The sequence below is a fragment of the Nelumbo nucifera genome, chromosome 6 (genome assembly GCF_055504915.1).
Source record: "Nelumbo nucifera cultivar China Antique chromosome 6, China Antique-T2T, whole genome shotgun sequence".
Lineage (NCBI taxonomy): Eukaryota > Viridiplantae > Streptophyta > Magnoliopsida > Proteales > Nelumbonaceae > Nelumbo > Nelumbo nucifera.
The window spans coordinates 21747698-21769968 of record NC_142654.1 but is presented as its reverse complement, the minus strand read 5'-3'; the positions used below and the strand labels follow the sequence as shown (position 1 = coordinate 21769968).

Genomic DNA, 22271 nt, shown 5'->3' with positions numbered 1-22271 from the left:
CTCCAGTCTCCAGTTTTTCTGAAAATGTGAGTTGACTCGTTGCACGTCAACTCACCCGATTCTGAGTGTGTGAAACAGAGGTCCGAGTGGTCCACCCACCTCCACGAACGACAGACGGAACTGACACTGGCAGCTCGCAGGCAGAGAAGAGACGAACGCTGACAAGCACCCCAAACCTTTTCACCTTTGGAAATTAAAAAATGATTCTTGTAGTACGTGACTGTGAAACTGTGAATCGAATCTTTGATAAGATGGAAAGAAAACCAGCCCCCCGTGACCGTGAGTAGACAATGGTGATGACTGATGAGTGGTGAGGATAATAGCTAGCAAATAGCAACTACACATATATATGTAAGGAAGAATATACAGAACGAACCCAAGCAGTAAAGTATCCCCACTTTCGGCTCTGCTTTCTGTCTTTGGCTTGGCTTTAATTTGTTGAAAAAGATTCTCAATCGCCATCTTCCTCATTTTCTCTCCTCACTTCTTCTTCTTCTTCTTCTTCTTCTTCTTCATTATCTACATACATGCTTCCAGAAGACAGAAGAGGAATATGGCGCCTATGATCTGGTTTTCTTGGTTTGTGGTGGCATTGGTACTTCAAGTGTCTAATTTGGCCGAGTCGAGGCGGGAATTGACAATAACACCACCATTGCCAGTTCTTCCACTCCCAACAGCAGGTCAGTTGAAATGGCAGAGGCGAGAGCTTGTCATGTTCCTTCACTTTGGGATGAACACCTTCACAGACTCGGAGTGGGGAACTGGGCATGAGAAGCCATCCATATTCAATCCAACTGGATTGGATGCCCATCAATGGGTCGATGCTGCTGCTGATGCGGGAGTCACCCTGGTCATACTCACAGCCAAGCACCATGACGGCTTCTGCCTATGGCCTTCTCGATACACAGAGCATTCTGTCAAGAGTAGTCCGTGGAAAGACGGACATGGCGATGTCGTCCAAGAACTGGTGGATGCAGCCAAGACTAGAGCTGTAGACGTCGGGTTGTATCTTTCGCCTTGGGATCGACATGAGAAGAGATACGGGCTGGAGAGACCATATAATGAATATTACTTGGCCCAATTGCAGGAGCTGCTCAACAGGTACGTAGATTCATTAATTAATGGAGAAGAAATTAAAAAGAATTTTATATGTACTTTTGTCTTTGTTTAATTTGCAGATATGGGAGTGTTCAGGAGATTTGGTTCGACGGAGCCAAAGGGCCGAATGCGCCAAACATGACGTACTACTTCGCGGATTGGTTCTCCATGGTGAAGGAATTGCAGGGTTCAATCAACATTTTCTCTGATGCTGGGCCTGATGTCAGATGGATTGGAGATGAGACGGGATACGCGGGAAGTACGTGCTGGTCCACCATCAACCGAACTTCTCTGAGAATTGGAGATGGAAGCATTGTGGGGTATGTAAACATTCTCTGAGAATTCAATTCAACTCAACAACAATTTCATTCTATATGATGGTAAATCGATCCATAAAAATTAATGCAGTTATCTGAAGACGGGAGATCCCAGAGGAACCGACTGGGTGCCTCCTGAATGCGACATCTCAATCCGAACAGGTTGGTTTTGGCACAGAACGGAACGGCCAAAAGCATTAAGCGAGCTACTGAGTATCTATTACAACTCAGTGGGACGGAACTGTGTGATGCTGCTTAATGTACCACCCAATTCAACTGGGCTGATACAAGACACCGACGTCCAAAGGCTACGAGAGTTTAGAAAAGCACTTGACACCATATTCTCTACCAATTTGGCTCAAGGGTGTAACGTCAAGGCCAGTAGCCAAAGAGGAGGAAAGGATGGTGGCTTTGGACCTGAACACGTTCTTGACGATGACCATTTGTGGACGTACTGGGCTCCAGGAGACGAGTCCAAGAGGGAGCACTGGATCGAAGTGAAGGCGCCAGCAGAGACAGGTTTGAGATTCAATGTCGTCAGGGTTCAAGAAGCAATTGGGCTGGGGCAGAGGATCAAATCCCATGAGATTTATGCTGATGGGAAGCTGGTGGCCAAGGGGACGACTGTTGGTTACAAGAGGCTTCACAGGCTTGGACAGGGAGTGATTCATGCTCGTACTAGTGTGATTATCAGAATCACAGATGCCAGAGAAATACCTCTGATCTCGTCCATTGGTCTTCATTTTGATCCATTTTGGCACTCCAGAAGAGGGTTACTTACAGTGGAGTTGAAGAGCTAGCTAGCTAGCTCAATGAGATTGAGCCAATAAGCTCTTGAGCTTATGATATCTATGGATCCAACCCAAGTAACCAACTACTTTTTATTTAATTTCTCAGAGATATAGAGACATCATATAGACCTAGTGGCTTTCATACTTCTGTTGTTTATTGGAATATTGTTGCATGTCATTTGTCACATGTGACAAAAGTTGGAGAGCTGTCAAAGTTACAGAAGAAATGAAGAATACATACAACCATGTGAGTTTGTCCATCAACAGAGAAAACCAGTAAAGAATAAATGGCCCATATGTGCAGGGGCCCGGCTGGACACACTAAACAAGGCTGTGTTATCACTATCCCACATGAACAAAAACTAAACTTATCAGTAGTGCCTAGAGAGAAGTTGCCAGTGAAAAGACGAATTACAGAGAACATAGGTTGAAATCATCCAAGCTAAGATTACAGAGGTAAGACCGAGGACGACGTTGGAAGATGAAACTGACCACGCTGGGATCCAAGTCCAACTCCATTGATCATTTGATTAGGACGTATTACCTATTTTCCTCACTTGTCTAATCAAAGACGGTGATTTCCAGTCCCACTTCCACATACTAGTAGGACCCCAATAAGATAAAACCGACGCTAATTCATCCAGAGTGGCTTGTCTGTTTGTTCTTCTGAATCTCCTCTTCATTCGAGGGAACAAGTAGTTAGAAAAAGGAGGAATTCCAGCAAAGCAGGGTGATTAATTAATGGAGAGGAGAATCCAATGAATACATGAATGGTTGTTGGGAATCTATCATCATCATCATCATCAAAAGAGATTGTGTTAAAACATATTTCGTGGGTCAGAAAAGTATAGTGGCTTTAGCGTCGGTTTTAGCTGCGGCTAGTCATCCTTGAATGTCTCTATAAAAGTAAAAGGTCTTCGTTTAGCAGCGGTGGTGGGAGTCTGGGAGATGAATCGTAGATTAGGAAAACAAATGTATGCGCAAATTAAGAAATTTTAATATTAATAAATTATAGGGTAAATTATAGATAAATACCTTGTACTTTGGGATAAGTAACACTTAGATACCCTAAACTTTCCAATGTAACACTTAGGTACCTCGAACTTTCAGAAATAGACACTTAGGTCCATTCCTTAATATTCTATCAGTTAAACATTTTATAATACCAAAATTACCCTTTTCATGTATTTGCATCACTACAATCAGCAATGTTAGAGGCATTGTTCATTTTCTTCAACCTTATAAAAATTTGTAAGGTGGGTTTTAGTGAGATTTCTGCTAAAATTTATTCTAAGTTATATTTTAGTGGCAGTTGGGCTTAAAAATCTATAACAAAATAGTTACTTGTAATTAGGCGAGAGGCATTGTTCATTTTCTTCAACCTCTCGCCCATTGACAAAGTTGGAGAGCCCACCTATCTGCAGGTTGAATCTGATCTTCCTCATCATGAGAGAGGTCTCATAAATCTAGTCCTTGTGCAGTACAAGAGGGTACTTCAAGATCGAGTTTAGATGTAAACAAGTCTTTGAAGTGGGAGAAATATTCTGTTTTTTATTGTACATTTGAAAGTTATTTTCTTAATTAGTGATGGGTTTTCCTTTTTCTTGTACCTTACATGTGGGGACAGTGTAATAAGATTTGGACTGGATGGTTGTACCAGTGACCTGGTGACCCAATGATCTACTTCTTTGGATCTCAGCTAAATGACAGCCAGTAATCATCACGATTAACCAGTAAAATCATGACCAAGTGAACATTACGGTTCTCTGTCTGGTCTGAGTCTTACAACATTGATGAGAAATATTTCAGTTCTCGTCCTCCCTCTTGTGACTTTTAGATCTCTCTAATGGTGCTCTTTTTTTTCTTCTCCTTTTTGCACCTTATGAAGGTTATGGTGCTGCTAGAAAATCTCCCATGAGGGGTTTTTTAATACAAGTGGTATGACCATATAAGACCTGATCATCTTTTAGCCAATAAATTGGGTTGTAGGAATTCTTTGGTCTGTTATTCCATTTGCGTGAAGAGAGAGAGAAGAGATCGCCATCTTTGGCCGGCATAGTTTTGTAGAACCTTAGAGAGAGAGAGAGAGAGAGCAAGGAGATGGTGGGGGTAGTTTTGCTGAGATCAAGGAGAGTAGGAAGTGAATCACTATTCACGTTTGGACTCAAAGGGAGTGTGTGTTGATTCATGGGTTAAAGGTTTTATTGATTAAATATCTATGTTTCATAATATGTATTGAGTGCTTATTCCATGTGCTCAACTTGGCTTCAGAACCGTCCCAGTTAATACTCGGGTCTATTGGATCTGGACTGAAAAACCCGATTATACTTCAAGTTATTATTTTTATTTAAATAACTTAAAATTTAAAATTTAATAATATAATCTTAATAAAAATGTTAAAAAAATACTACATTATTTATATGTTAATAAACTAAACATTTTTAAATAATATTATCTCATTTGTTATCTATTAAATTTACTATTTCAAACATAATATAATAAAAATTATAAAGAAATTAAGAAAATATTATATATTTAACAAAATAATCAGTTCCAAGTCTGAAACAGTTTGGGACAGGCAAAAACCAGAACTAATTATTAATCATGAAACCAGAACTGTTATAATTGGTTTGTTAAATTCGGGTTCGTCCAATAGACCCAACCCGTTGACAGCCTAATTAAATTGGTATCCTCTCAAAATGTAAGAAAAATCCCTTCAAATCCAAAAGCACTGGATCCAGAATGCATCTCCTGGTTCATATCAGTGACTTGTATAAGAGGTCCATTCGTGTTATAGGTGTGGTACCAAGGATGAAAGTCTGAACAATCAAAACTGAACCCAACCAGATTTCTAATCATCATCTAAGCCCTGCCCCAACTACAACCAGATCTGTAATCAAAATCACAAGAAGCTGAAATTCCCTTCAACAAAAACAACCATCCAGCAGAATCCCTTTCCCTCCTTATGCCACCTGTGACCAATAGCACTGAGATAATATACCACTAAGTTTTCTCTGCTCAAAGCCATACCACATCTACCATGTTTCATACGAAAATGGAAAACATGAAAGTTGCTTAAAAGTAAAATGGTTATAATTCTTCAGAAATGAACTACCAAGTACCAATTGAAGAATGTACCTAGGCAGTAAAAACATATCCATCTCTCTTAAATCAATAAGCCCATTTACAGACCGGAAATTTGGAAATTGGAACAATATGATCTTGGTCTCGTCGTAGTTTTGATGGGTGAGGCTATCCGCCTTGAAACTCTGACCTCTTCCTCACTTAGAATAATTGCGGCAGACATTGCTGGATCCTTGACCATTACAGAATTCACCGTAACTTCAACTGCGAGTCTGAACAATGTTGCACAGCTATCTTTAGTGTATGGGAACCAAAATTAATCTCCATATTTAATAATTTATGTTTTTAAGAGACCTTGGCACAGTTGATAAAATACAAAGGGAAATCTAGAATTTTCATTTCAAATTCTAAGAGAATATTGGAGGATACAACAATAAATACATGACCTGTAAACAACTATAGGCCAATTTTTTCCCCTTTGGTTGGTAGCTGAAGGCCCAAATTTACAACTCAATTTAGTCAAAAAATTTTTGTACAAAATAGCATGTGTGACACAAAGTTGTTCCACTGGTATATACACATTTGACATTCTCAATGTTCAGTGCCTGATGAATTTTGGCCCAAGTTGTCTGAATGCGGCGCCCTTGAAAATTCCCGCTAATGACAAATCTTATATACAATTAAAACTGAATGGCTTAAGACATTTATTTTATGAGAGGGCTAAGCCCATCTCCTTCCCATCCAAGCTTAAGCATTTGATCCACCACCTTCAAGCTCAACTACAGGCCAAAGAAGCAGCAAAGTCACAGTAAGCCTCTTGAAAGGAGCTGTGGTTGTGATTAAAAAAAAAACACAAAACATAACTATTATAACTTACAGATGGATCAGTAAAAACTATCAACTGTTTGTTTGATGTTGACACTAAAAGATTAGTGTTATCCTTGTTCAGAGCCAGAGTGGTTATGTCTTGCCCTTCTCTCAGGTTCAGTGCATGAAATACCTGCTAGTAGTAAAGGATTCTTTTCTTGTTAGAACAGATTTCTAAAAAGTGTAATATAAGACAAAACGATCTTTATTTCACATTGTTTCCAGACCTTCAGAGTATGCAGATCCAGGAAGCAAATAGAAGGCATTGAAACTGTCAACTTGTTTAAGTTCTCATCAGTTGACTCCATAGCAAGATCACTGATCTCATGCTCGTTTGATTGCAAACTTTTTCTGCTATCATAGATGTTGTCTTTCTCTGAAGATGAATTCACTCCAATTATAGCATTTTCTCCATCAACAGAAATCTCCATGCAACTAATAGTGCAACAGAAAGGTGATAGTTTTGCTGAGGCAATTGGAACCCCATTGATGGTGAAGGTGTTGAGACTATGCTCTGATTTGTTCCAGGTCATTATAACCCCTCCAGAAGAAAGGCAAATAGCATGTGCCTCCACCCCAACCAACCTCCTGATCAATCGGCCACTCCGTATAGAATGGATCAGCACATCTGAAGAGTAAGAACATGATGCAACAATTCCGAGATCGGAATTGGCACAGCAACAAATTATTTCCCTGAGATGGCCCCTCAGTACATGTATAGGGCCTTCAATACGGCGTCTCCAGTTATTGTCTCTGATAATGTGTGCCAGGTTACCAGTGCTCGAAGAGGTGGGTGTGCCAGACCCAGAGGAAGACTCTGAAATGTTGCTAGAGTGTGATGTGGATGCCCAATGTACCCTCCATAATATGACTGTTGCATCACGAGACCCAGTCACAAGGTAGTTGCTATCTGGTGACAAACCAAGGCAAGTCACTGGAGCACAATGACCCATGGCTGTTTCAATGGCTTTTGCTCCATCAGTTGATATCAACTTGATACTGTTGTCCACATGCCCACCTAATCACATTTGTAAAAAGGATATGGTGTGAGACTATGAAAGCCAATTGAATATGCACACATGCACATAGTGTAGGGCTCCAGAAATTCAAATTTGTCAAAAGGAGTCCTATAAAGCCTCCTGATTCTGATGCAAGAAGGAAAAAGAAAGATAAAGGTGATGATACAAAAGTCTATCAATTCATACAAATCATGAACGGTTTATGTGTCCAGGTAGATAGCATATTGCCCTTGATGCTCCTTTTTATCAACCCAGTAAAAAATTTCCAAGTTAGTTAGAAGCTCAGATACGTAGAAAATGTTGAACAGTTGAAAAAATTACCCTCAACATTAGCAGCTTACCTATTGAATTCAACCAAAGTTCTTTTTTGTACATGTGGAGTTTTATCATAAATGGTAATGAAAAAAAGTTAAATAGGAATTGCTTGCCTTTGAAGGTTAGCATTTTTCCAGGCAAGTTCTCTCCAATATTTCATAGAAAAACCAAATTGCAAAAAGTTCACAAATCACAAGTGCACTGCTCCAATTTCCACAGTTATAAACCTAATACAATATTCATATAAACTCCAAATTGCAGAATAAGAAAATTTGTTGTTCACCTAAAATTAATATTAACTGCTTCTTAATTGCACTGTTTAGTGGATAAATTGACTCCTAAGCTTTTGTCATTGAATTCATAAGTTTATTTTTATTGCATAATAGTACCCGACTGATGTGAAGGGATTCGTTGGAGCTTGGTATGTAAGTGGATTAAGCAGGGATGGAAAATTAGCTTGCAACATCTTCCCTTCAGTTTTTTGGGCAGTGTGCGGTGAAAGAAAGAGCAGAATTTTTGAAGACAGACAAAGTACAAAAGAAGAGGTGTTTAAAAGGATTTCAGGAATGTGCATGAGGTGCACGAGGCATACGCCTCTAGCACACCTCATGAAAAAAGCGCATGAGGCGTATGCCTCTACCAAATAGGTTTATCAAGAGAAAAAAAAATTCAGATACACACTTAATCCAAAATAGTTTAATTGGATTTTTGGCTCTGACAACCCATGATGCAACAATTCAGATAGACACTTAATCCAAAAGGGCCATTTGAGGGCGAAAATAGTGAGAGCAAGGAGATAGCTCGACACATCCAAGGAAAATGATGAGGAAGTCCGACATACATGTTTTCAAAAAGAAGATAGCAGAATAAAGGCAATATAATTGGAGCTAACGGTTAATAATTCCCTCATCTATGTTTTTTTCATATTCCATGGCAAGATGAGCTTCATGCAACTTGAGCTCAGATCAAAACATAATTATCCAAAAGAAAAAACAAAAAAGGTTGAAGAAATTCAATAAGCAGCTAGGAAGAGAGACTCGGGAATGGGTGGTGACCAAGTTCGTTCGTAAGGACAACAAGAGCAGTTTTAAAGTTATTGTGAGTGAGAAATCCAAATAAAATGTTGATGGAACAAGCTTTGACTGTTGGTGCTCCATTGGAGAATTTGCGACAGGTTGAGGATTTTGAGGTGGTGGAGGTGAATTCCTCTTCAGTTGGCAATCCAGAGGCTTGTGGATCTGTTGATTTTCATGAATCTAGAATTTCACCTCTGGGTCTGAACACTGAGTTCGTGGAAGGCCTTGCAATTGGGGAGGTATCTTCCAGAGATGCCACAGAAAGAAAATGAGAGCTCTGAGCCTTGAGGAGATGAAGGTGACAGAAGTTTGAAGGAAGGGGTTGAGGAAAGTCTACAAATGGTTGAAGAAAGTGAGATTGATGCTGGCAATCAGTTAGAGGGTATAGAATTGACAAATAATGTTAATTGCCTTGAGATGGTAATGGTTATTGGGCAGCTTGGAGTGGATAAGAGATTTGGGTTTGAATGTGGAAGGGAGAAATAACTCTCGTTTCAAGTTAGTGGCTTCCCAAATTGAGGGGAGGGGGAGCACAGTGATTGAGTTTGAGATAGCAGGAGGGAAATCAAAGTTGGAAGCTCATTAGGTGTGAAGAAATTTTGTGGAGCAGGCTGCCTCAAAGGTTTATCATAGGAGAAAATACAGAACTAGACCTTTGCAGGATAAAAATGGGGGAGAAGAGACAGGTTGATGATGATCAGGATGAGGAAATTGTGATCGATGAAACTCGTCGTGTAAAGGAAAAAGTTGACTTGGATGAGTTGGTGGACACAGAAGTTGAGTAAAATTCTGGGGATTTTTTTTTTCTGGGTGGTGAAGACTTTGCAAGAAAGACATCTAGAGAATTGGAGGTAGGGAGAAGTGGCAGCAAGGTAGATGGGCTCTCTTTGGATTTAGCAGGTTTGCAAGTTTTTCAGGTTGCTGCAGATGGGTCTTTAGACAGGAAACAAGAGGAAGTTGGCAGTGGTATTTTGACTGAAGGAATTTGAAGAGAGGTGAATTTGAACCATAAGAATGGTGTTGGTGAAGATCATCCAAGCGGTATTGATAGCATATTGTTGTATGATAAGAAGGGTGCAGACTCTAATTGCAATGCTGTTAGAGGATTTAGAAGCCCAAAAAAAAAAAAAACCGAAGACACACAGGTTTCATGCGCGTTTAATAGATTGAAGAAAGGTTTGTTCGGGATTGGTCCAAATAAGTTAAAGAAAGTAAGGCAGTAAGAAAGTCAATAGAGTTTTGGGGATGAGCTTTTGGACTTGTTTTTTAAGTTTGGTTCTTTTGGTTGGGTGTCGGTGGGTTTTGTTGGGTGGGCTTTAAGAAAGGTGTTGGCTGTTTTGTTGTTTTTTATGTTGGTTTGTTTCTACTTTTATTTGTGGTTTATTTTGATGGGGTGCTGTTTGTTGGGGAGCTGATCGGAGCTGGCTTTGTGCTTGCTTGGTTGAGGGGGTCTTTTTAGAAGTTTGGGTGATTTTTCATCACCTCTTTTGTTCCTCTTGTATCTCTTTTTATTTTTAACAAAATTTTGATTTTATCTTCAAGAAAAGGAAAAAAAAAAAAACTGAGCCTCTTACCAGTCATCACTAAGTCAAATGCCTTAACTGCATTATACTGCAACATGTGGAAATCATGCTTAACTGACCAGCTTCCATATCATTTTCTGCCCATAGAATGATGTACATCTAGGATACTTCCAATATGTTCAGCTCATATATAGCAAATAGTTGTTGGTTAAAACTACATTTCCCAGTCCATTTTATGCATCCCTACTTGGAGCATTTTTCATGTCAGGACCTAAAATGTTCCAAATCAAGAATTGATCTCCATATTGAAATCCATACTTGATGGCATTTTGACACTAAAATGATATGAAGGATCAGCACATGCAGAAGGCCAAAGGATTCTCTCATACTTATCAACTGAATTCTTTTGTGACAAATTAATGTCATACCCAAGGAGTACTCCCTTAACAAGGGAAACAAAGCAACACTAAAGAACTCCTAAAATAGTTTTCTGAAAAAGCTTCTGGAAGTTAAAGCATATGTAGTAATGTTACTGTACAACAGACTAGTTATATACCTAAGGTGGAACACAAAATAAGAAGGGATCAACTGAAAGCATACCAGTGATGATTTCTTTGTCACATGTGATGGCAACCACAGCTGAGCTTCTGATTCCAGATACTGGAAATGCTAGTGCCTGTGGAAAGTGCCATTCTTCAGAATTAGACCCAGCTGATCCTTTGAATATGCGCATGAATGCTCCACCACTGGAACTTGCTATGACTTTCCCATGTTGGAAAAGAAAAGGCATGCCCTGGCCATCAGGTGTGTTTGGCTGCCATTTGTGCAGTGCAACATGTGCAGCTGGAGCATTTATATCAACAACTACGACAGAGTCCGGTGATGCATAAATGGAAGCAGCAGGTACATTGCAGCGTTCAGGATTTGGGATCACATATGGTCTAACCTCATTGGGGTTCCGAAAAATGGTCTGACAAGAAACAACAGAAATACAGATCAAGATCCACCTTTCTTTTCCTTTTTTCCAAACATGCTATATACAATGAAATAGAAATGTCAACTAGAGAAGCAGAATATTTAGGCACCAATAGGAGACCTCATTGACAAGGATGATGTTTAACTATCACTGCAAATGGTATTCATTTATCTGAATTCGAATTCAATCTAATTAAGGGTGATCTGAAATTCTGAATTCTATCTGTTTATAATTGGATTGAATATTGATCCATCCCCGTCCAATCTGACATAGTCCAATTCGATTTGATTTAAATGTATATGCTTATATATACTTAAAATTTATATTCTATATATTAGTAAAGTCGGTTTGAATCTTGTGTTTTTACTAAAGAGCCATTGGTTCAAGTTTCATAAAATTTATTTTCAATATATTTTATTCATGACATACAATATCAACCTATTTTACTTCATTTTATTAATAGTATACAATATTGGATCATTTTTAGTTTAATTTATTAATTCTATCCAACATCTGATCGCAATTCAAATCTGATATAAATCCAATGGATAAGATTTGTATTTAAATCCAAATATAAATGAATCAAATTTGGATCTACCTTATATCTGATTGAATTCAATCCATTTGCAGCCGTAAGTTAACCTATTGATCAAAGAACACATACTTGTTATAAATTTGATTGCTTGAAAACACCTTTTTCTGTGGGATATTTTGTATGCGAGAAGTCCATGAATTCTACACTAAACCCATCCTAACATATATGGTGACCGGGGAACACTGATAAAAAGACAGAAGGTATATTATCATATGATAACAGCTAGCCCTTGCAGTAGTGCATATTTATATATAATTAATTTATATCTCAGTTGGCCACTTGAAAACTAATTCATAAGGTCAATGCCTTTTTAATTTATGATCTTCAATCAAAATTTAACATATTCTAAGTCTTGGAAACATCCATTCATACAGTATATGCACTATCATTTTCCTATCAAAGAATATCAAGATCTTATCTCTATGTTTGCAGTATTTTGCATGCATATGGACTTGTACACACTGAAAGACATACATATTATACTCTCACAGTTTGTACATTTATGTGTCTCTACGTACATCTTAATATATGAATTGTATGCTTAAATACATTCATATTTGATATTTGCCAAGAGGAAGATGGGTCACAACCATGGATGATGAACTCATAGCTTCCTATTTGTAATAAACCTCCATGTTATTTGGAGCTAAAAGGGTAAATCTTGAAAAATATAAACACATGGAAAACCGATGCCCAAGAAAGTAGGAATTTGAATTTTCTTATAATATGTTGCTTCTTTTATTCATGCTTTTTAGCATCCTAACATATTCTTTTCCAAGAACTACCAATTTGTTCTAATTCACTGTTATAAAAGTGACCTGATTCTGATTTAGATGAAAAATTCATGAAAGAGAAATTCAAAGCTATAAGTCTCCTGATTTTATGACCCCAACCATTTCTGCTTTCAATCAAATCTCTTCCCCATGGAATCTGCAGGTGGGAGATCTTGGAGAAAACTTTTGGATAAGGAGATGTTCGGGAATATCTCATTTAAAAGGGTTGATGTAGAGGCTGCAGCACTTCAGCATGAAGAGGCACGTGACAAGTTTAAAAAGATTAAGAAAGGGAAACAATCATGCTTCTGATTTCACTAGTTAATTGTTTTCACTTCTATTTTGATTATTTCTAATTGATATATTGCTAGTTCATTTATTTCTGTTAGGTCTTTGAATTAGTTATTAAGGTTTTTAGTCATAAAATAGTGTCATTTTTAGTGATTTACGGACAAGGGGTACACTTGGACTTTTGTCTTAAGCCATGAAGGTATGTACTTTTATTTTAAGTTGTTACGTTTCTACTTCACAAGGCATCTGTTCAGAACATAATGAGATTAGATATGAATATTTTTCACATAGAAAACTTGCAGCAGCTTGCTTTCTTGGTCTCCATCTTTTCTAGTTCAATTTTCTACTTCAGTTTGGATGATTTCTTCTATAAAAATCACTAGATCTGTCAGGACTGCTCTCTGCATTAGAGTTCCAGTGCAAATTCATAGTTCTTGATATTTTTGGCATTACGCTATTTCTGAATTTTTGTAGCCAACAATAGCTAGAAAAATGAATTATTTTGATGTTAGAAGGAACCACAAATTGTCAATGATGTTAGGGAATCTAGAGTTTATTTTAAAGATTACTGGTTAGCGTACAAGTAAAGTGAACCCATTTGTCTACATCTTACAGTAATAAAGAGGGTGTTAGAGCTAGCCGAATAAGGGTAGATTAGTCATTTTATTCAGTTTAAGTTATGTGCTTATGTGGCAGTTCTAATATAGACATCCTGTCCCATACTTAAGTGGGGGCAGTTTAGTCATTGTACAATTAATTAGAACCACTAATCAACATTATGGTCGACTGGTAGGGTTAGGCTATCAGGTTTGACTGTTCTTCTTCTTTCTCCCTCATTCTCTACTGGTTCGAACTGCTGAAACACAACTGTTAAAACATGGTATCAGAGCCATAAACGAAGGAGAAGGCTGCGACTTCAAGTTCTCCCTCCTTTTTTTTTTCTTCTTCTCTGGGCTGTGAATCTGAGGTACACAATCTGATAACTGCGGCACCTGTTTATTTTTTTAGGACTGCTGCAATCCCTATTACAAGTGTTAGGAAGGTGCGGCAGCCCTAGGATATCAGTCTAATACTGCTGTCACCATGTGTGACAGCCCTAGTCGTGTGGTGGTGTTTACCCTCTACTGAACAGTTTCAAGAGGGTTTGTGTGTGGTTGCTTGAGGTGTTAGGTTGCTGTCACGGTGACTGATATTTCTGGGTTGTCAGTAGTGGTGTGAACAATTTTTTTTTTTTTTTTGCTGAAAGGAGTGGCTGAATATCTCTGTCTAGTAATTTTCATCAATGTTTTAATCTGGATGCTAGCCGAATCTGTTTGATACATCCAGTTCTTAACCTGAATGTTGGTTTACATCAAGTTGTTGATTGTGACTAGTTGTGAGATTGTTATCAGTGTTTTGGAGACTGCTGTAGTGTTGCCTTGACAGCAGTATTTGTTTGGTGACTGAGAATTCAACATTAGAAATAGCAGTGGGGGACATAATGGCAGCAACTGGAGATGGTTCTAGTGATCAGAAACCGAGTGTGATGATCCCCTCCGACTATCTGGGTGTGCAGATGACTTCAATTAAACTTAATGGTGAGAATTATGTGCCATGGGCCAAGTCGGTGGAAGTTTTCCTCAAGGCAAAGAGGAAAGTGAAACACGTGAAGGAAGATAAACCATCAACTATGCCAACTTTATGTTCTTAGATACAGCTAAGGACATATGGGAATATGCCAAGAAGCTTTATTTTGGGCAGGATAATACTACAAGAGTATATCAGCTTTATCAGGAGTATTTCGATCAACAACAAGGGAATAAAACCCTAGAATAGTACTATGCCAGTATGAAGAACCTCAGAAATGAACTCAATGTCTATCATCCCCTCACTCCAGATGTTAAGGTTCAGCAACAACAGAGGGAGCAACTGGATGTCACTAGGTTCTTAGTGGGGCTGAAATCAAAGTATGAACCAGTTAGGGCTCAAATATTGGGAGGCTCTACTCTTCCTACACTTGAGGAAGTTTTTGCACGACTTCGCAGGATTTCTTTGGGATCTACAGAGAGTCTCACACCTTCTGACAGATCAGCATTTGTGATAGCCAGAGGAGGTGATCGTGGTATTAGAGGGGGAGGACATGCTTTCCAAGGAGGTCGTGGTGGTTCCATATTTAGCCGTGGTGGTGATCGTGACTCAGGGGGAGGCCATGGTAAAGGAAAAAGTAACTCTACTAGAAAGTGTACCCACTGTGGTAGGGACGAACATTCAGTGAGTTTCTGTTATGATCTCCATGGCCCACTACCTTCTACATGGGCTAATCATGCAGTAGTTGGTGGGGTTAATGTTAGTGATAACCAACAGATAGATCTAACACCTTCCACATCTACATCTATTTCCGGAAAGGAGATGATGAGTGTACCGCGCAATGAGTATGAGAGGTTCCTCCAGGCTACTTCACAACATACTACAGCCACCCTTGCACACTTAGGTATAGCTTGTCTGGCATCCAAACCCTCTCCCTGGATTATTGACTTTGGAGCCTCTGATCACATGATCGAGACTCCAGGTGTGTTCTCTTCCCTCTCTGAAACTTCCACATCTCAAACTATTACTCTTGCCAACGGTTCCTCTTCTCCCACTGTGGTGTTGGTAACGTTGACACGACTTCTCTTTCTTTATCATCTGTTCTATATGTACCTAAATTTCCATTCTATCTTATGTCAGTCAATAGATTAACTAAGACCCTTAATTGCTCTATTACATTTTTCCCTTTCTTTTGTGTTTTTCAGGATCTCAAGACGAGGAAGAAGATTGGTGGGGGGCATGAAGCCGGTGGATTGTATTATCTTGACAGTGGTGGATCATCAATTGCACTTCAGACTTCACTCACTCCTCTACAATGGCATTGTCGGCTGGGACATCCTTCTCTCAAGGCACTCAAGATACTGGTTCCGTCTTTGAGTCATTTGTCGTCTTTACAGTGTGAGTCGTGTCAGTATGGGAAACACCATCGGGTTTCCTTCAGTCCTAGAGTTGATAGTCGTATGTTGATTCCTTTTGCTTTAGTTCATTCAGATGTTTGGGGTCCGATCAATAGTCTTATAATGGTTACAAGCATTTTGTCACTTTTATTGATGATTTATCAAGGATGACATGGATTTATTTAATGAAAGAAAGGAGTGAATTATTTTCCATTTTTCAAAAATTCCATGCTGAAATACGTACACAATTTGGTGTTCCAATCAAAGTTCTTCGTTCAGATAATGGTCGTGAATACTTTCTTACTTCCTTTTAACAATATTTAGAATAGCATGGCATCATTCATCAAACTTCATGTGCATCCACTCCTCAACAAAATGGGGTGGCGGAATGAAAGAACTGTCATCTCCTTGAAACTGCTCGGTCTATTCTTCATCATATGAGTGTTCCTAAATGATTTTGGAGTGATGCTGCGTTTACTGCTTGTTTCCTTATTAATCGGATGCCCTCCTTCATCCTTCATGGTTGGTCTGCCTTTTCTATTCTGTTCCCCACCTTGTCTCCCTTTCCATTAACACCCCGGGTCTTTGGCTATGTGTGCTTTGTTCACAATCTGAGTCCTGAGTTAAACAAGCTGGATGCACGCTCTATTAAGTGTATCTTTCTTGTCTACTCTCGGACCCAGAAAGGGTATAAGTGTTACAGTCCCATTACTCAGAAGTTCTATGTTTGTCTTGATGTCACCTCTTTTGAATCCGTCCCCTTCTTCTCGGGACCTGAAGTATCGATATCTCCTCCTTTTCTTCCTCTTCCTCTTCCAGTTCGTGATTCCGTTCCAGTTGTTCCAGTTGGGGCTGACCCTTCACCTCCTCCGGTGCAGATTCCTACTAAATGACCACTGATCCGGCACGTGTATACTCATCGATAGACACCAGCTCCTCCTTTAACTCCTACCTTGTCTGTGGATCCTGTTACTCCTGTCCTAGAACCTTCAAAACTTGATCTTCCCATTGCTTTATGGAAAGGTAAACGCAATTGTACCCTCCATCCCATTTCCAATTTTGTTTCAATCTCTCGCCTTTTCGCTTCACATCGCCAGTTTGTTTCACTGTTGTCATCTATCTCTATACCTAAGAATGTCCAGGAGGCCCTTACCTCACCCGGGTGGCGTCAAGCAGTGGAGGAGGAACTCTCTGCTCTTCAACATACTCAAATGTGGGAGATCATTACTCTTCCTCCCGCTAAGCATGTTGTGGGTTGTAAATGGGTGTATACTGTTAAGTACTTGCCGGATGGCAGTGTGGAGCGTTTGAAGGTCAGACTTGTTGCTAAAGGTTAATCTCAGTTGTATGGGGTGGACTATATGGAGATCTTCTCTCCAGTGGCTAAGATTGGCTCCGTCCGTGTTTTAATATTATCATGTTGTATCTCGTAGCACCTTATGCACTTCAGTGCTACTCCTGCATTTTTTTTGGTATTATACTCCTAATGCACTTTGTGATGATGAATATTGCAATTACAGCTAGATTCTCTACTACAAAAACACTTGAACTTTTTTTTTCATCATTATGAACCCAATATTCTCCTAATCCTTACTAGAACCATCCTAAATCCTTTTTAAGCACTCTTATAGATATTTTCCCTCAAAATCCCTATATTTTCTTGAGTATAAACTTATCTATCATCTTCTTATCCATGGAAAACCACTAAGTGGAGCAATTTCATTGAAACTTTTAGAACATGAAAAAATGTAGATTTGCAAAAATTCTAGATCATATGTTGTACTGAAACCAAGATAAACCTGCAAATGAAGAACATCTGCTAATGGCTTCCTCTTTATGTGAGGCACAGTAAGAAGCTGGGATGGTGTTTGTCCAAAGTATGCAATCTGATCCTGTGTAGCACGTTGTTGTACCTGTTGCAATATTCCGGGAATTAATAATAAGCAACACAACTCAAAACTAATGAACATCAAAGAAAAGGCAGTTAGGCTTACCGGATCTGAAATTTTATCAATATCAACAGCCCCTTCATAGGTTATATAGAAGAACACGTTATTTGCCAATATAGCTTCTTTTCCACGCTGTTTGTATCTGAAAATTTCAAATTTTCATGTAAATATTTGGTAAATAAGCAAAATTCAAAATTAATAAAAAGAGAATTATTTTCATTGATAAAGTGGGTAGCTTGGATAGTCTAATGGAAAACTATTTTCATAGTAAAATGAAAATAAAAATTTGTGGAAAATGAAAAGAAAAAAAAAGAGACAAGAGTAGGAGGTGAACACCAAAAACACAAAGCCCCCAAGAAAATAAACCAATCTACTACTTTCCCAATCAGTGAACTCTCCTCAATGTTGTAAGACATAGAGCTATTGGGTTGGGCTATTTATTGTACTATCTTTCTTATATAGTTATTGGGCTGTCTGGGCCTAGGCCTATATGTTTTCAGATCCGTTTGTTCTACCTGCCCAATGAGGGGCATTTTTGTACTTGTATTATACTTAAAACTCCCATTTATATATCAATTAGGGCTGAGCAGAGGATAAGCTGCCGCCCCATTCTTCTATTTTCTTTTCTCTTCTCTTTTCTGCCTTCTTTTGTTTTTGCTCAAAAACCTTCATGATATCAAAGCATAAGAAGACCATCTAGGGTTTGGTTGAAATTCTTCTACCTCTCTTCCACTCTTCTTTCTTATCTTTTGTATTTTTGACCACTGATTAGTTTAATTGAAACCCTAATCAGTTTGTGGTCAGCTTGAAAGACCACACATTATTTTTGGAGTTTTACCTTGGGTAAGAGACCAAGGAGACCTAGAAAGGTTGGTTATGCCCTAGAGAATAAGCTGCTGCCCCATTCTTCTATTTTATCCTTTTTATTCTTCCTTCTCTTCTTTTTGCTCAAAAAACCTTCGTGGTATCAAAGCATAAGAAGGGCTTCCAGGGTTTGGTTGAAGTTCTTCTACCTCTCCTCCACCCTCTTTTCTTATCTTTTGTATTTTTCACCACTGATTAGTTGAAACTGTAATCAATTCATGGTCAGATTGAAAGTCCACTGATTTTTTAGGGTTTCACTTGGGTAAGAGACCAAGGGGACCCTCAAAAGGTTGGTTATTTAGAGTAAGATAAGGTGGAGAATTCTACAGACTGCTAGGGAGACTTGAGTTTCAGGTCTTGTTACTGGACAGCCGAAGAGAACCCAGAAATCTGCCGGATGTTGGGGTATTATTCACAAACCTCTGCTGGACAGCGAAGTATTGAAATTTGAAGTTTGCTGAATGGTAAAAGATCATAACCAGCTTTGCTGAATGGTAAAAGATCTTTGTATTTCCAAAAGGCAAACAGTCCATTAAACCTTCAGTTATGATACTGTTTTCAAGTTTTCTGTTATCAGTTGAAGTCAAATATTGCAAGTTCAACGTGTCCAGCACTAGTGAAGCAACTTTCAAGGAAATCAGAACAGGAGAGAATCTTTCTAGCCTTGAGAACCCTAGTCTACAGATAACCAGTATCAAATTGGTTGAATGAAATTACAGAGAATAGGCTATTTCAGCCAAACTTTATACAACAGGTTTTGGACTGTTAACATATATAAATGGGCAGATTTCAGAACCAAAAGAAGACCAACCTGAGTACACAACTTGGTGTAGGGAGAATGCCACAATGATGTCTTGAACTCTCGGCTCCATGACACCAAAAATAACTAGAACTGTACACATTATAGTACAGCCTACAAGATATGAGACAAACTTCAAAAATCTATGGCCAAAGGAAGAATTTTGCTAGGGTTTACAGATTAAATCAAGACATTGCAGCCTTGAATCAAGAGGAGATGACTGTAGCCACACATTTTGCAACACTTGAGGGTCTTTGGGAAGAGCTTGATTACCATTTAACCTTGGACTGAGATAGTACTAAAGATAAGAAAAGATATGATAAGTAGGTTGAGGAAGGAAGGACATTCAAGTTTCTTGCAGGATTGAATTCTTCTTATGAGAACATCACTCTCAAATTTTGGGGAGAGATGAACTTCCCAACCTTTGGCATGTTTTCTATCTAATTAGAAACAAAGAGATAAGAAGGAAGGAGATGGGAGATGATGTTAAGATTTGACCAATAGAGCAATCTGCTCTTGTTTCAGCTCCTCATAAAGGAAGTAAACGTGGAGACAAGAAGAACTTGAAGTGTACTCATTGTGGAGGAGAAAGACAAACAAAAGAAACATGCTGGATTCTTTATCCTCACCTCAAACCAGCAGTACAGGGGTCCTAGTGGTGCTATAATTTTCAATTTTTATTAAGGTTCAAAAACAATCCAAATGCAGTCAATATACAGTTCCATCAGACTAGGCACTGATATGCTCCCATATCTGTGCATATTGGACCATATCCACCAATATGGCGTGGTATAACCTGATACAAAGGCATATTGTGCCAATACGCACAACTCATGGGATAAATACCCAGTTGTGGCATATCCCATGTTCGCGGCCATGTATGCAGATATGATACCCCGCATTAGGAGTATCATATCTATACTTTAAACCTTGGCTGGCCAAAGTTTAGTGGAGATCTAGAGAAAGAAGTTTCATGAAAGTATATTTTTAATAGCAATAGACATACCCAAATATCAGGTCAATCCATTCATGCAAATGTGCAGAGACATGCTCACTCTCAAGAGCCATACGATGCTTATGAATGAAATCAACAGGGTTTTCAGCCCAAGGTGGAAGTCTGACAGAATCTGCAATATCAAATATGACTGCTAATTCAGCATTCCATAGTCAATTAGTCAGTTTTAAGATAAATGGCAGTAGTTCAACACTCTCTCATTCCAAGTGCCTAGATATACATACCAAGTTTTTCCCCCAGTTGTGTTGTGCCAAAATCAATTGAATTTTCATTGGTTAGAACCTCGGGGAGGTAAAATAGCTCTGGAACCTAGATGAATTAAAAAAAAAAACAATATAAATGTCTTCTGCAAATAACACAATGAAAATATAGATTAAAAAAAAAAAGAAATGCACACAACAAACAAATTAAAGAGTTTTTATCATGATATTGAAAGGGTGTTCACGTAGCACTGATCAAGCATGCTCTTACCAACTCCTTGACATCGCTCATGTCCTCAAGAACACCATTCCAAGTAGAAGCTATATCTGAGAACATCCGGTCTGCATGATCAAAGTTTCCGCCTTGTAGCTGGATTGAAAGGGTTGTAAATGGCTCCACTCTAACAAGGTAATACAACACCTACGAAGGAAAAGGGAACCGTGAGGTTACAATGAAAGTACACAAAAGAATCACTTTGTCCATAATTTCATTACTCAATATTGTTACCAAAATTGTTCATTGAGCCACTAAGTACAGGAGAGACAATATGAGCACTTAATTACAATACATCACAATAGCAACAGAGTAAATGAAAAAAGTGGTGCATTTTCCAGGTATAAAAAAGACAAAATCTGGAACAAAGCAAATTAACAAAAAATAAGAAAGATGAAAAAGAACATAAGATGCAAATAAATTGAGAATTCCCTGAGAACCTCACTCCACACCTAAAGAGATTTTAGGTTGACGCAATTGCCAGTATGACAATAAAAGCTTTTAATCCACAACTTAATATGGAAAAAAAGTTCAAGTACTATCATTTAGTCCACAATTTCACTAATCTACCAATTCATAATATCCATAAAATCCAAGCGTAAAGGAGAATGAAACTAAGTCCCTTACATAGTCCTTCTCCAGGAGCTATTTAGCAATTGTAAATAAAGGACCATCTGGGGGTCATGGGAGGGATAAACTGGATTTTGACAAAATGGCTGCTCTTAGACTTGAGCCTGTGTCATATTTGTCAGCCCAAGATTTTATCATTGCACCAAGCTATGGCCCCTTTTAACCTCTCCTTGTCCTTTTTTATTAGGCAAACTTGGGAGTGGAGATGGGGAGGGTGAAGGCAGGATTTATTCCCAATTCAGTGAGAACTATATGCTAATATGCACTACCTTTTCCAACTGAGCCAGCTGTCAGCTTCAGATTTAAGTTGGCTAGCTGGGTAGGTAATAGGCCCCCAATTAACCTTACGTATGCTAGGAAGAGGAAAGGGCAGCAATCGGTTAAGGGGGGGAAATAATTGAACACATGGGACTTACCAGCTGGGCATTTATAGAGGAAGTCTGAAGGGAATAAGAAGAGTCTTGGGGCATTTATAGCTATGTCAGTTATGAATAAGAAGAGTGTTGGGCATTTATAATTAGGCCAGCTGGGCATTTATGGGGGAGGAGTCTGTTATGCTGTCAGAAGAGTATAAGAAGGGTCTTTGGGGGATGGGGAGGGGAGGTTTTTTGGAGTGAAGAATATTTTGAGTGTTGGGAGAGCCGACGGTCTCTCGAAGAACCGACCTACTGTTAATGTTTTCCTTTGAATGAATATCAATTTCTCTTTATCTGAGTTGTGGAGTTCTTGTCTTGTGTCTGAGAATTTGTGTGTGAACTTTTCGGGACATATCAGTGGTATCAGAGCCCGTCTTTCCTCGGCCATGGTGACAGTTAAGGAAGTGGCATCGCAGGTGGAGGGATTCGAAGAACG

At 38.8% G+C, this 22271-nt stretch overlaps 2 protein-coding genes across 6 annotated transcripts in view; one reads left to right on the top strand and one right to left on the bottom strand.

Moving 5' to 3' along the window:
* Positions 1–275: 275 nt before the first annotated feature.
* Positions 276–2452, top strand: LOC104608370 (alpha-L-fucosidase 1-like). Its single transcript, XM_010274331.3, has 3 exons — positions 276–1101; positions 1179–1418; positions 1507–2452. Exons 1-3 carry the CDS (start codon positions 554–556, stop codon positions 2213–2215), a joined length of 1497 nt encoding a protein of 498 aa, XP_010272633.1. The 5' UTR covers positions 276–553; the 3' UTR covers positions 2216–2452.
* A 3206-nt stretch (positions 2453–5658) lies between these two features.
* Positions 5659–22271, bottom strand: part of LOC104608371 (BEACH domain-containing protein C2-like) — a 124453-nt gene continuing 107840 nt past the window's right edge. For 4 of the 5 annotated variants that reach the window (XM_010274332.3, XM_088890206.1, XM_010274333.3 and 1 more), the window contains exons 25-33: positions 20787–20936; positions 20540–20624; positions 20307–20427; positions 17683–17779; positions 17488–17601; positions 10691–11060; positions 6385–7175; positions 6168–6290; positions 5659–6069 (exon numbers count right to left, since the gene is read on the bottom strand). In XM_010274332.3, the coding sequence (XP_010272634.1) occupies positions 5995–6069; positions 6168–6290; positions 6385–7175; positions 10691–11060; positions 17488–17601; positions 17683–17779; positions 20307–20427; positions 20540–20624; positions 20787–20936 (1926 nt within the window). In that variant the 3' untranslated portion in view covers positions 5659–5994. Of the gene's footprint in view, positions 6070–6167; positions 6291–6384; positions 7176–10690; positions 11061–11664; positions 11709–17487; positions 17602–17682; positions 17780–20306; positions 20428–20539; positions 20625–20786; positions 20937–22271 lie in introns of those variants that run through there. The other variant, XM_088890208.1, reaches the window with a different exon arrangement.

Bases quoted from the DNA above. Each gene is read 5' to 3' on its own strand.
- LOC104608370 (XM_010274331.3), top strand. From the start codon at position 554: ATGGCGCCTATGATCTGGTTTTCTTGGTTTGTGGTGGCATTGGTACTT. The intron at 1,102-1,178 runs GTACGTAGATTC...TTTAATTTGCAG, and splicing joins TTGCAGGAGCTGCTCAACAG to ATATGGGAGTGTTCAGGAGA. The intron at 1,419-1,506 runs GTATGTAAACAT...AAATTAATGCAG, and splicing joins GGAGATGGAAGCATTGTGGG to TTATCTGAAGACGGGAGATC.